At 36.8% G+C, this 13,997-nt stretch overlaps 1 protein-coding gene across 10 annotated transcripts in view; it reads left to right on the forward strand.

Annotated features, from left to right (window-relative positions):
• PTPRM (protein tyrosine phosphatase receptor type M) overlaps positions 1-13,997 on the forward strand; it is a 502,968-nt gene that overhangs the window by 391,457 nt on the left and 97,514 nt on the right. For 5 of the 10 annotated variants that reach the window (XM_054814410.1, XM_054814413.1, XM_054814415.1 and 2 more), the window contains 3 exons: positions 6,815-6,966; positions 9,495-9,569; positions 9,797-9,823. In XM_054814410.1, coding sequence (XP_054670385.1) covers positions 6,815-6,966; positions 9,495-9,569; positions 9,797-9,823 — 254 coding nt within the window. The remainder of the gene's footprint in view (positions 1-6,814; positions 6,967-9,494; positions 9,570-9,796; positions 9,824-13,997) is intronic. The other 5 variants (XM_054814411.1, XM_054814414.1, XM_054814418.1 and 2 more) reach the window with 2 other exon arrangements.

The following is a 13,997-nucleotide window of genomic DNA, read 5'->3' on the forward strand; positions in this document are numbered from 1 at the left end:
TCATAGACAGCCAAAATACATGGGCAAAGTAATTAATTTCTGAGTTAATTAATCCTGCCTGGTATATCATGAGTAGCCTAAACAAGGCAAAAAGTTAAGTCATTCTAAGTGTTAGAAAAGCATATAAGGTATTTACATCCCATTTCTTGCATAATCTGTACAGGATTGTTAATATAATAAAAAAATGCATCAAATTTTGGATTAAAAGTCCACCAGACTTAACATCATGTCTGTGACAGTGGCCAGTGACAAACTGTTAGACAAACATGGGAACAGAATGAAGATAAGGTAATGCATTCACTGTCCTCTGCTCAGCCCTTAATCAGTTTTTCTTTTACCGATATTTACTTTTGGTATCTCTAGAGTCCTGTGGTGATGTGTTCCATAATTATCTGGTTTGTGTGAAAGTACTTACTTTTATATATAAAAGGGTTTTTTATATGTAAAAGTTTTCTGTATAACCTCTGGTTCTGGTTCTTACATTGTTGAGAAATAGTAATTCTTTCTTAATGTCTTACTTTTCTCCACGCTTTTCTTTTTTATATACTTTTATTGTATTCCCAGTTCAACTGCCTCTATTTTTATCAGGGAGTGTAGTGACAGGACAAGGGGTAATGGGTTCAAGCTGAAAGAGGGTCGATTTAGATTAGATGTTAGAAAGAAATTCTTTACTGTGAGGGTGGTGAGGTACTGGAACAGGTTGCCCAGAGAAATTATGGATGCCCCATCTCTGGAAGTGTTCAAGGCCTGGCTGGATGGGGCTTTGGGCAACTTGGTCTAGTGGAGGGTGTCCCTGCCCGCAGCAGGGGCGTTGGAACCAGGTGATCTTTAAGGTCCCTTCCAACCCAAACCACTCTATGATTCTATGATTTTAAACTGGGGACTCTTTCTCTACAAAGACTAACCGCTCTTCTGGTAGGATCTGTTCCTTTGATCTTCCCATCACCTCTCTGTATACGTTCTCTAGTTTGAGAAAATCTTTTTTTGGATGGGCACATGGCAGAACTGCATGCAGGGTTTAAAATGGGGGAGCTCCATAGATTTATACAGCTGCTTAATGACATTTTCCATTTTGTTCTCTATTCCTTACCTAATCACTTCTGACTTCTTTTTGCCTTTTTGACTATACATAGCACTGAACCTTTGTATTCAGAGAATCAGTGACTAATAAATTTCTTTCTTCTGTTGTTTATGAAGTCATTTAGACACAATATTATGTGTACATAGTTAGGATTACTTTTTCCCATATGCATGACTTTATATCTGTCAACACTGAATTTCATCTTAAGTGAATATCCGGTCACTCTACCTCATGAGATAAATTTGTAACTTTTAAACTCCATTGTGTGTTGTCCAAAGACATTGTGAACCTGCAGTTCTGCCCTGTTCTAGATCATTGTGTAGATGGTGAATAGTACAAATCCCAACATGCACTTTTGTAGGATACTAGTAATGTATCTCTGTTGTGAAAAATGACCATTTAGTCCTACCCTTTGTATCATATCTTTTTAACCAGCTATTATTTTACTAAAGGATCTTTCTGATGGGAGTTTAGATTCTTTCAGGGGTTTGGTGAGCAAACTGTTTAAAGCTTTTGTAACTACAAGTGCACCACGCCAGTGGGTTGCGTTAAAGCCCAGTCCTTTCTTTATCACAACCATTTATGTGACCTGTCCACCAACAGAGAAGTAAAATTTAAAACTATGTATATAAGAAGAAGTTATTTTATCGTAACTTACAATTAGTGCAATAGTTCCTCAAATTAATTAAAGGAGAAAATTCAGCCCAGTTCCTTTAGCAACACTATTAGAACTTTCATCTCACTGTATTATTAATATCTTGGTGATGGTAATGTGTTCCTGGAGCTGTGGAAAGTAGCAGCATCTTGTTTCTGCTTTCTTTATTTGGAAGAAAGGAGGCATACTGATACAAAAAGGGGAGTACCACTCAGTTTGGAATTGGGAAGAAGGAAGTGAGTGCTTTTGCTTGATTTAAATAAATATGCTTTTCTCACTGTTCCGAAATTGAAATGGAAGGCCTATTCAGAGCCCGAGTTGATTCTGATTATCAGCCCCAGTCATCTATTTTTTTTTACTGTTGTTACCTTCCTTTAACTATGGTAGTTTCCCATTGTGCCTTGTGCTTTGTAACTAGTGCTTTATAAACACAAAGGGAAAAGGCAAGCAAGATCCCAAAGAGCTTGTTATTTAAGTCAAGACATGAGAGAGAAAGTGCATACAGGTAAGTAGATGGAAAATAAACCAAACAGAGGCTGATAACATAGCAGCAACTTAACAGCTATTGCCATTGGTTTGTTGGAGGGTTTGAGGGAGAAATCACAGAGAAGAAGGACTTTGAGGGAGATACTGAGTCAGGCTTTACAAAGTGATCCTTTCAGCTAGAAGGGACTGTGCAGGAGAAGATGCAGCATTTAAGAGTTTCATGGTCACAGATAAAATGAGGACAGATTGTGATGAAGTTGTTAGCGTATTATTTTCCTAGGCAGATTTTATTAATATTTGTAACAGAACAGAGTAAATGATACCCGAAATCCCACACAATTTTTTTGGGTGAGTCTGTATGTTTGTCTGCTCTGTATCTTACCATATTTTTACCATTACACCAGCTCACTTCACGCAATTTATTGTGCTTTAAAATACCAACAGTTCCTAGCTAGTCTTGAGATTGTTCTGAATATCAGGCTCCTCTTTTCTGAGACTGGTACAGTATATTCTCTTTCCTCATAGTGATGGTAACACTATTTGTGTGATAAGCTGATCATTTTTGATTTCCCTACATAAAGAATTTCACCCTAGGTAATCATCGTGGGAGCTTCCATATGTTTTATTTTTTCCTTTGGTTGTAGATCTCTTTTCCTTTAACAAGGAGGAAATTTGAGAGAGTAGCTATGAAGTATTTCTTCCGTGAGTGAAGACAATCAAATATTTAAGTCTTTCCCCCCCTAAAATTTACTTCAAATCCAAGAGCATGAGTGGTGACGGGGATGTGAAGTACCAGGAGTTTCTTAAACCTTGTATAGCTAGAGCCTCCCAGGGACTGAGAGATCCAAGGAATGGATGAGTTACAGAGACTGCAGCACTGCAACACTTTCAGCAGGATCTGAAAACTGCGGATGTAAAAAATGTTATATTCAGCTAAAGTTTACTTGGCTAAGTCCAGTGGGTGTTTTTGTTCGCAGTACAAAAGTCTGGCTGGTATCACTCTCTTCCTGTAACAGTTGTTTCAGATTTGAACTTTTCCCACAAGACCTATTTCCAGAATTAGATTCAGATTGAGAAGTACTGTGCAGTTGTTACTGTCATAAAAACAATCTGCTATAGCTTGATTATGGGACCAAAACCAAAAATGAAGGAAATGAGAAAATGTTATTGTAATTTCTTTAAGAAAATTAGCTGACTTTTTATAAAATTTGAGCTTCATATTGTTAGTGTAATAAGCAAGAACTCTGGCTTTCCTTGGGAATAATACAGTTTTTACTGTAAAATAAAGGACATTCCCTGTAGCAGCAGATGCTTAAGAGGTGCACCCTACAGAGCATGGGGTTTTTTGTAATCCCACTGAGTGGCTGGCATCATATATTTTACCACATTGTGGATTTTCAGATACAGATCAGTATCACTATAATGTTGCCCAAGGCAATTATCTAGTAACTTTTCTTTAGAAAACTGTTAAGGAAGAGTTGTTGCGTGTTCACCAGTACATTGTTCGCATGCAACAGTTCTTGGAGAAAGTGCTGAGCTTGTGAGATTGACAGTGATTAAAGCTTCTGTGAATAGAGATAGTACTCACAGGTCCGCTGATGGGCAAGGGAAGGCCACTATATACTGCAGTTTCCTGGCTTTAGTGAGTGTGCGGTGTCTAGGTAGCTAATGGGATTGACAGCTGGTTAAAGAGAAGCTGTTCATTCCAGCCTGAAGAGAGGGAAGACTCGTGAAGAAAAGCTGCTTCTGCATGCCTTCCTGAAGCATTGCTCTGGTGCTGAATTGTCCTGAAGTACTTTCCTATGATCTGCACAGCTGTGAAATAAAATTTAGGTATGATATGTGCCTTACGGGTGAAGTTTCAGTGACCACACTGTCCACAGTTCTGGTTTCACAACCCAGCTAAGCTGGGAATTGCCCAGTGGTTTGCAGGTGGTGGGAGTAGCTGTATGTATTTTCAGCTTAATGCTAAAGAGGATCAGAAGAGGAGCCGTGCATGACTTAATGTGTTGCCATCTGAGCTAAGGGTGGAAAGAGGAGAAAATATATCCAGTTCACGTTACTGCTTTGATAAGCCTGTCCTTATAAATGACTTCCATTAAGTTGTTCATGCTTTAGGAGATACATCTCAGATTCTACTTTAAATAATATATTAGTCATTCATTACAATTAGATATAAGGGAGAGGGGAGATTGAAGGGTGCGAAGATGTGAGAGTTTTGTTTTACTTATGGTACTTGAGTGAAATTTTACTGTCTCTGATATAAAATAGTTCAGACTAGATTATCTAATGGTCCCCTCTGCATTTATTCACTGTGAAGTAATAAAGAACCAGTTTTGTTATCAAGTCTGCAAAGTAAATTAGTGCTGATCAGAAAGGGAGTTGTTAAGTTCCTCCATTTACTCTCGTTAAATTAAAATGAAATTAAAATTTAGAAACAAAACCATTGTTTATGAGTTATTTTTGCTGTCCCCCAATGATATGCCAAATGGCAAAATCAGGAGTTAAACTTAATCTACAGGAAGGATGTGACTTGTTACTGTTTATCTTACACTCTTTTGTAGCTGGACTGTAATATCATCATTAGTGAATTTTGAAATCCACAGTAGCATTTATGGATGATTTTTTGTTGCACGTCTAAATGCTTAGGGTAGTACAAGTCCCACAAGTGGCTGCCGTCCAACTGACCATAAGCGCTCTCCTTCTCAGCATCAGTCACAATCTAGAGTGTGTTCATGGTGGCTCAAGGTAACGCAGGTGACTTCGGAGCGGGGATGAGCAAAGAGGTACACACTACTCGTTACTGCCGGTACTTTAGCAGGTTTTTAAGGCAGAGTATTTCAATCACTTTCAGTCATGGGGACATGCCCTCATGAATGGAGTGGCAATCCAGCAGCTTATTGAGGGCCAAAGGTGATCCTTAATAACTTTTGTGTGCAATGACCCAATACCGTGCCTGCATTTGCTACTTCTGTTAACAGCAAGACTTTAGTTTCAAAGGCCTTTTGAGCTTTAGTCATGGACTAAGGTACTGCTGAGCTTGGTAGTATATCAGTACAGAACACATCCATAGCTCCTCCCCAAATGGCTTGTTATCTAGGTGTAAGAGACAACAGGTAGAGAGATGAGGAGCATGGGGAGACTCTGAGGCAATACTGATCAGCACAGTGGGCAGTAATATCAGTAGTTTGCATAGTGTGTCTGCAGGCAGTGATTTGAAGCAGAACAGTGAGCGACCAGTAGGCAGGTTTACAGAAAGCTCCTCCCATGCAACATGAGGGGAGACAACATGTGCTTGTTTGAAAATCTAATGGAGGCTGGTATAAAATTATTGTCTGTGGTGGGAATCATTTTCATGTTCTGCCATACTGAATTAGAGTTAAAGACAAAGGCTTTGAGAGTTAGCGCATCTTGGTTATGCTTGATGCAGTAGGCCTCTAGAAGTGGAAGGAAACATAGATCAGATAATAAGCTCCTGTGAGTTCTTGTAGAAGATATCTAAAAGGTCTTTCTCACAGGTGGATATGAGCTGGCTCATTATGTTTTCCACAGAGAAAAAGTCATTGAACAAACAGATATGAGAAGATCAAAGTCTGTGGAGAAGTTATTTCTGTGTAAAACCCGTACCTTGAAGATGCTATACTGAAGGAATCTGGAAAATTTAAACAAAGGCTGTAGGCAAGGACTTGGGGAAAGGATTGGTTTAAGACAGAGTCGCAGGCCAGAGAAACAAGCCAAATGGGCATGGGATTCACCATCATCAGGATCACAGACGTATCGCAGAGCTTGAAGGAAAAATCAAGCGTTTTGGACATGTTATTTTGTGATGGTAGCTAGGCATAACTCTGGGGGAGACAGAATGAAATTTTAGTTTAGACAGAAACAGACAGATCTGGAAAAAAGAGGTATATGCATCAAAAGCAGTTCTATAGCTTAACAAATCACTATTATAGTATCAGAATCAAGATCTTGTTTCTGGCAGACCCCTCCTGCTGAGAAGCAACTAACTCTTGTGACTAATTCCCCTGAAATCAAGAGTGATAGAAAGTAGTCTTAAGAAATGCAAGTCAATTTAAAATGTCACTTGCTTGTACAAACTGTCTTAAGAGATTAGACATATAATATACAGTATGATGTAAACCAGTTAGCTGTATTGTATGGTGTCTCAGTGAAACAGCTCCAGACAGTTCTATGCATGTGAAGTGAAAATTGTTACTGATTTGTCAGTTCCAGTGAAGTCTTCTCTCCTATTATTTTTATTTATGTATTTAAACAGACGTAGCCTCTGATATAGTAGCTCACGTTGCCTTTGTATCCAGGTAGTCCCCTTTAATTCAGTGGTGGTCCCCAAGGATTGAGGTGCTGTTCACTATAACTCAAGGCATTGGCAACTATCCCTTGATTAACAGATGCCATTGAAAGACATGAGTGTGAAATTAATTTACGTCTCCAGAAATGCAGGAATAATTGTAAATTTGTTACTTAACAATGTGGTTACAAACTATAATACCAATCTAAACATGAAGACTATGTCTGCTCACTGAGTGGTTTTTTTTTTTTTCTTTTTTTTCTCTCAACATTCATTTCTTAAGAAAATTGGCTAAAAAGCGGAAAGAGACATTGAGTAGTACACGGCAGGAAATGACAGTGATGGTGAATTCAATGGATAAAAGCTACACTGAGCAAGGCACCAACTGTGACGAAGCCTTCTCTTTCATGGACACGCACAATCTAAATGGGAGATGTAAGTTTTTTCTTCTCTTTTTTTTTTTTTTTTTGAAGATGGAAGAAAGGTGCAAATGGTTTTTAAAATATTCCTCATTACTCAGTCATGGAAAATCCATGGGACCCAGAGCTTCCCGCTGTGCAGAACATTACAGTGTGTATTCGAATGAGTAAGACAGTCAGACATCAAGAATAGACTTCTTTAAAAATAATAAGGATAATTGAGCTTTTTTCTGTCCATCCTTTTCTTCTGCAGAACAGCAAAGACGTTACTGAAACAGCTGCAGTTTTACCTTTCTCCAATCTCTATTATGTTAAAAAATTTATATCCCTCATGCTGTCCCAAGTCCTTCAAATGCTTCCCTGCTCACTCTTCTTTTCTAGGTGAAATTTATTTTTGAATGTCATAACTTAATAATGGTGATCTGATTGTCTTATTATTTCCAATTCTAGATGATGCTCTTTCTGTTGCTTGTACAAAGGAAGAACTCAGTGGAATTATCTGTTCTGCAATTTCATAAGAGATTCTCTAATATCCTGGGTCTTCTTGGATCTACCCTGAAAATAAATAAAATTTGGGATATAAAATTTCCTTTATTAGAATTTTAGTCAAGGACTGACTCCTGTCTGGGGGTTAGCACTAAGCAAAGACCAGGAAAACCAGCATTTTTTTATAATTGTTACAAAAAATGACTATGTTCAAAAAACTTTCTTGGTTTTTGTAGTTCCTAAGGAACCTCAATTTTTCTTGTATAGCAGTGTTTTTGAACATCTTCAGAATTTGTCAAAGATTGAATTTTGTTTCAAGTACTAACAGTATGCAAGGCCCAACTCCCACTCTTTAATAATATGCTTAAGAACTTATCTTTGATGAGCTCAATTGTACAAACACTCTGTGAGATTTATACAATGAGACTTCTCTCAGCAGCGTTAGGCTCAGAATTTGCAATGTTAATTTGCGTTTGAGTTACTTTAGAAATTGCTGTGAAATAGATCTTTCAAAATCTGACTTGCCTTTCTGGTGAGAATATACCATTGCAGTTAATGAGATTGCTTACTTCTGTGAAGAGATCAAGAAGTTTCACTTCATCTTCCGTCATCATGATGTAGTTTTCCAGTGGTGTTACTGAATGGTCACAACCACCAAATAAGCTGCAATGAGTTCCTGGGACTAAATCCTCTTTGTGTAAACCACCTTAAACCAATTTGAAATTATTGGCACAGCAAGTATTTTATACCACTTGAGGGCTAGAACCTCTAATTAGACTTTCCATAAGAAATGCGGTCACCAGAAGAAGCAGTCTGACAGTCTTTAGGAATAATCTTTGTGTAAGGCCTTTTGTTCTCAAGAGATTTTGAACATTCCTACTTCCTGTGAAAGTTTATTTCCTGACTGCATTCTGTATCTAGCCAGTTTTATTTGCTGCAGCAGCCCTGACCTCAATTAATCTCTGCATCCATACCCCAAAGGAATATCACTCTGTTCTTTCCATCCAGTGATTCAGGAGACATCATCAAAGGAAAGTAGTCTCAGATATATTCATTTATAGGATAAATGATAACTGCCAGCTTTATTTAAGCCAGTTTTCAGATAGCTCCATCTTAACAAAGACTGGCAACTGTATGCCCTAGAAGATCAATCAAAAAAACCACGGATGAAAGACAGCAGGAGTAATCTCACTCCTTCTCATCCACCAGATCCTATCTTCCTCAATTCTCCTTTTGTTTCACAAATTCCTGTTAGTGTGTTTATAGGTATCCAGAATGTGCTTACCTTCAGTGATCCGACTGAATTTGAGCTGTGTAGGCAAGCAACTAAGGCTGAATTTGCAATGAGCTTTGCTTAAAAGCCTTTAATGACTCTTTGGCTGAACATCCTGTGAAATGTTGTGATTAACGCCCACCTGTTGAATGTATCTGTGCTTTCAACAGTAATTCACATGATCTTTGTGTACCAGGGAACTAACTGAACTTAATTTGTTGCATTGGGCTTTTGCCATAGGCTTTACAAATGGTTAAATGATTAAATACCAATGCGAGCATGGTATCACTCCCTGAAAACAATTGTTAAACAAAGAGCAATATTCAGGGCATAATAGTATCTGTGTACACATTATCCACCTGTCTGAACAAATCAAGAAAAAGGGAGAGGAAAAAAATGAGCTATAGTAGAATATTTACATACAGTATTTACAGTATTATTAAGTAAACTTACTAATGATCAAAGCTTCTGTCAAAAACACCTGTTGTCATTGTGATGTCTTTATTCAAGCATCAGTATTCAGTCTAATCTTGTGATTTAAGATGTATATTTGTCATCACCAATCAAAATGCTTTCTCTGATGACATTTCTCTTTAGAGAATTGATCAAATTCAGTGAGCTATTTTATTCACTAGATGCACCTGGTTTTCCCCAGGTCCTGATTCCAGTGCAACAAACACAACAGGATGGACTCCAAACCAAGTCACTCACATACGCCGCATCACTCGGCTTGAGTAGCCACATAGCACTAAGCTGTCTCTAACCAGCTTTGTTTCTCTTTGCAGCTGTATCTTCACCATCTTCATTTACAATGAAAACTAACACATTGAGCACAACAGTGCCTAATTCTTATTACCCAGGTAACCAATTTTTTTCTTGCTTTCCACCCTATAGAGAACTTCTCATAATAAAAGCATATATAATTATGTTATTATACTTCTTGCCATAGAAATTTAATACATATATAAGCAACACACTGGTTGCTTACAGTAGCTTTCTGAAAGAAAACTCGGGAACATTTATCAATCATTTACTGTTCTCTCTCTTTTTACCTTTTCTGCATTGACCTGCTTATGATGTATGACAGATCCATTTGTGCCAACTGCAATTTTAGGTGAGAACATTTCCCTTTATCAAAGTTTATTGCTGAAGTAATTTAGAAAGTCACAGTTCTCGGGGTACAGACAATAGTAGGCAAAAAAAACGGAGTTTTATGCTAAAGGGAGGGGTGGTAGGCTTGGTTACACCGAGAATGCTGAGGACAGTTATCAGGCTTGATTACTACTGTCATAGTGCAAGTCAGGGGAGAAAAGAAAAATAATTTTTTACAAGTGGATTTGTGAGGAAATGTTTATGCATGTATTTGGAGTGACACAAAAGAATTTGATTATCACAGCAATTGAAGTAGTTTCCCTCATTTTTTTTCTGTTTTATCTCAGAACTGAAGATGTCACTTCTTAAAAATAAATTTTTTTTCCTAATTAGACTATTCATGATACAGAAAATCAGACAGTTTTGGCCATCCACCAGCTATCATTTCTTCTCACAATACCGCATGGTTTCTGACATGCTTGTCAAAGTGAAGTTTCAGAGGAGAGAGAGTATTTTGAACAGCAAAATGATAACATGACACTTAGAGTATATAGTTTATTATGCCTCAGGTGTCACAGGAACGAAATGAAACAGTAGAACTGTAGGTTAAAAACATACAGTTAAAGTGTAAAGCATTTCCACTGGGAATTTAGGAGAACCTGCTATTGTCCAATGTCAAAAGGAGAGAGGTTTCTGCACAGTGATAAAACAATAAGCATGAGGTGCTATTGCATTTTCAATGCTTAAGTAACTCTAACTGCTTTGTGGCTTGTATTCATTTACACCTCCTTCCCATACTAACTTTAAACTAAACAGTGAGGGTTTTTTTTAAATAATAAGTCAAAATATAACAGTGCACTTCAGCAAGAATTCAAACTCCAATGTTAAGCCTATCTATTTACTCTTTTTACAGTGATCGATTTTTTTACAACAAATATTTTTCTTTCTCCTCTTTTTTCAAATCACTGTAAAAAATATAAGACCTCTTAACTGATTCCTGCCCTTAAACTGTACGTTAAACAGGCTTAAGTAAAAGTAGGGCAAAGCATAGGAGAAGTTTAGGAAGGTGATCTTGAAAATTTCTTATTGTGAAAGAATGTTTAGCGCAGTGCATTTCAGTGTGATAACTTGGAGAAGGAACTTGTGCTTTTTTATACATTATGTAAATCTGGGAGAAGGTAACGGTAGTGACTGTAACAATGTAATAATCTGCATGCAAATGAAATTTGCAGTGCCTTTTAACTGCCTGAGATGTTAGATTTTTTTGTGTGCTTTAGCATTCATTCAACGCTTCATCCAGTAGATGTTCTTTCTGACCTTGTGGGTGGGCAAGGAGAAAAGTACTATTATCAGGAGAAAAACTTTGAGATTTCCTATCTGGATTATTAAGTTTTAGTTAACGGTTTCTCTGATTTTTTTTTTTTTTTTGTGATCCTTTGCTGATGATGGTGAAATTATTTGTTAGCTTTTTTCCCCACAAGAAATAATCTCTAAGCAAGTAATTCAGATATCAGACAAACACACACTGGGAAAAAAAAATCTTTGTTTTTACTACGTCTGTAAAACCTTGAATTAATTAGATATCTGTTTTATGGTCTACTACAGGAACCTTTGCTTACTCATCTCAGAAAATCTTCCAGTTATTTCACTGTGGAAAATTATTATTTTTGTAACCTTACATGTTAAAAATTTAGTACTCTTTTATGAGTGGTGTTCATTCAGACCACTTCTCTCTCCCAAAATGTCTTTATGACTGTCTATATAGGAATAGTGTTTTATCTGAGGTAAATCAAATTAGCTATGCTTGAGTTGGTAGAAGAATATAGCTATTACCAAAAAATACTGGGTTTTAATTGCAACTAATGCCTGCTCTTGCTGTCTTCCAATGTGTGAAGAAGTTGTGTCAGACTGCAAGGGTCAAGCCTATAGTTAGAACTAAATGGACTTTTCAGTGTGACCTCCTGGGAAGGGTACAGATCTGGTGAATGGTTGAGTTTAGTTTTCAAAATCTTCTAGAAAGGCCACAACACACCATTTCCAAATTTATGTACAGCAAGATCTTTGGACTATTCATGCAAAGTAGAAACTTCTTAGCCAATTAAAAAAAAAAAAAGGACTCAATTAGTGGTGAACTCTTTAAATGATGCAAAAGGCAACAGTCTGACTTAGTTTCAGATGCAAGGAAATTTTCTTACATTTGAGGGAAATTTTTCATGCTTACCCTAATAACCTAAGTGAAAGCTTGAGATTTAAAATAACACTTTGCATAACAGTGGCTAAATTTATAGTTGCTGAGCATGAGTGTAGGTCATGTATCTAGTATCACCAATGTGCATATTTCTGAATTGGAGAAAGAAAAGAGCCTCAGCCCAGAAAAGATATTGGGCTGGACTTCCAGATACCTTCCATACTGTGAGTTCATATAACTAGTAAATAAATATATTATTATTTAATAAGTATTGTACAGCTCTATGGGAATGTGTAAGTGGAGAGTAGAACTGCAGCTGTAGGAGTATTTAAGCTGAACAAAATTCCCATTGCATATGAACACTGCATTTGGAGAAGCTCACCCTCTGAAAAACAGTGGACTGTTATACCTGCAAAAAACTGTAATATACATGGCTCCTAATGTACCATATAAACCAAGGACTGAAAGCACTTTATTTATAACAACTTAAATGATCACTCCCGAAGAGAGGAAAACAGTATTAATGCAGCTATAAGAGGTAAAGAAATGGAGAGAGGAAAATTGTTGTAAAACAAAGGAACTCATGGAAAAAAGATTCGTAAGGATTTAACGGCTGCTTTCATAGCACAAGACCCTGCTATCTGATAACTTTGCCTTCATCTTAGTTACTAACAGTCTGTTACAAGGAACTCTGTATTTTGCAAAAAAAAAAACCCCAAGTTTTCTAACCTGCTTCCAAAATTGAAATAAGCTAACCAAAAAAAATCATGATCAACTTCCTACACTTTTTTTGTCTTTTGTGTCTTAGCCACCTTGTAATTTTCAGGTGCCATTTCAACAGCAACATACTGTACCTACACTTGTATACCACGCTTCATGCCATGCATCCCAAGGTGCTTTGCAGTACAAATTTATCGCACATTAGACAGAAGTTGTCAAATTTTTGACTAAAGGATGAATCCCTTTCCTCTGCATTAGATCAGCTTAGCAAACGGACAGGAAAAATAGTGAAATGCCCATACTCATACCCATAAATTTTTCTCTGTTATTTTTGGTTTAGGTTTAAATGCACAGTTCATATTGACTGTATGCTTACTGAGGACCAGATTTCATATATCTTAGTATCAGTGTGAACTGAGAGAGCATAAAATCATCCTTGAAATATGACTCATTGAGCTTTGTGGCTTTGACATCAATTTTCAGTGGTATCACTAAGACCAGAATCTCACCTTTAATGAGGTGTGGTAGTATTTTTGGTGTGCACATGAGAATCTGGTACCTTTTCATCCAGAGTATTTGTGGATCTTTCTACTATAGTATATCTAATTTATGAATGTGGAAATATTATTTTAATGCTTCCCCTTCATACAACATATTTCACAAAGTAATAAGTTTTTAATAAATGTAGTATTTTTATAAACCCCTTGCTATGTTTACTGTGCAGCCACTAAAGGAGTAGTTTGAATAAGTCAAAGCACCACATTAACAATTTCAGTTAAAAATCAAAAAGTCTTTGAGATATGTAAAAATTATTATTTGGGGAAACAGAGAAAATATTTATGATGATACTTGGACCTTAGAATTTGGGTTGGTTTTTTTTCTCTTGTCAAGTCTGAACAAATTTTTAAAATTCCATCTAAACAGGAAGAAAGTCATATTGCTTCCTTTAGGTAGAGTGCACTTTCACATCTGTCTATTTACTGCTAAGTATAAGTTTTGATCTCAGTTGCATCTGTGTGAATTGACTCACAGTAAGATACCTTGGTTTCAGTACATTTAATTTACACTGTGAAACTGAGATCAGAATCTGACTCATTTAGGAAATCACTCTGTAAAGACTAAATTACAAACATAAAATTACCTGTAATTATTAATGTAGTACTGTTGCTTATGCCCTGTTTCCTTTTTCTCCTCCTCTTTTTTTCTCCTGATATGTATCTTCTTAAAAGTGCCAATCAATGGTAAGTTGCCCATTTGCCCCATGGAAGAAATGTGGAGGGTTGGGAGA

The sequence above is a fragment of the Grus americana genome, chromosome 2 (genome assembly GCF_028858705.1).
Source record: "Grus americana isolate bGruAme1 chromosome 2, bGruAme1.mat, whole genome shotgun sequence".
Lineage (NCBI taxonomy): Eukaryota > Metazoa > Chordata > Aves > Gruiformes > Gruidae > Grus > Grus americana.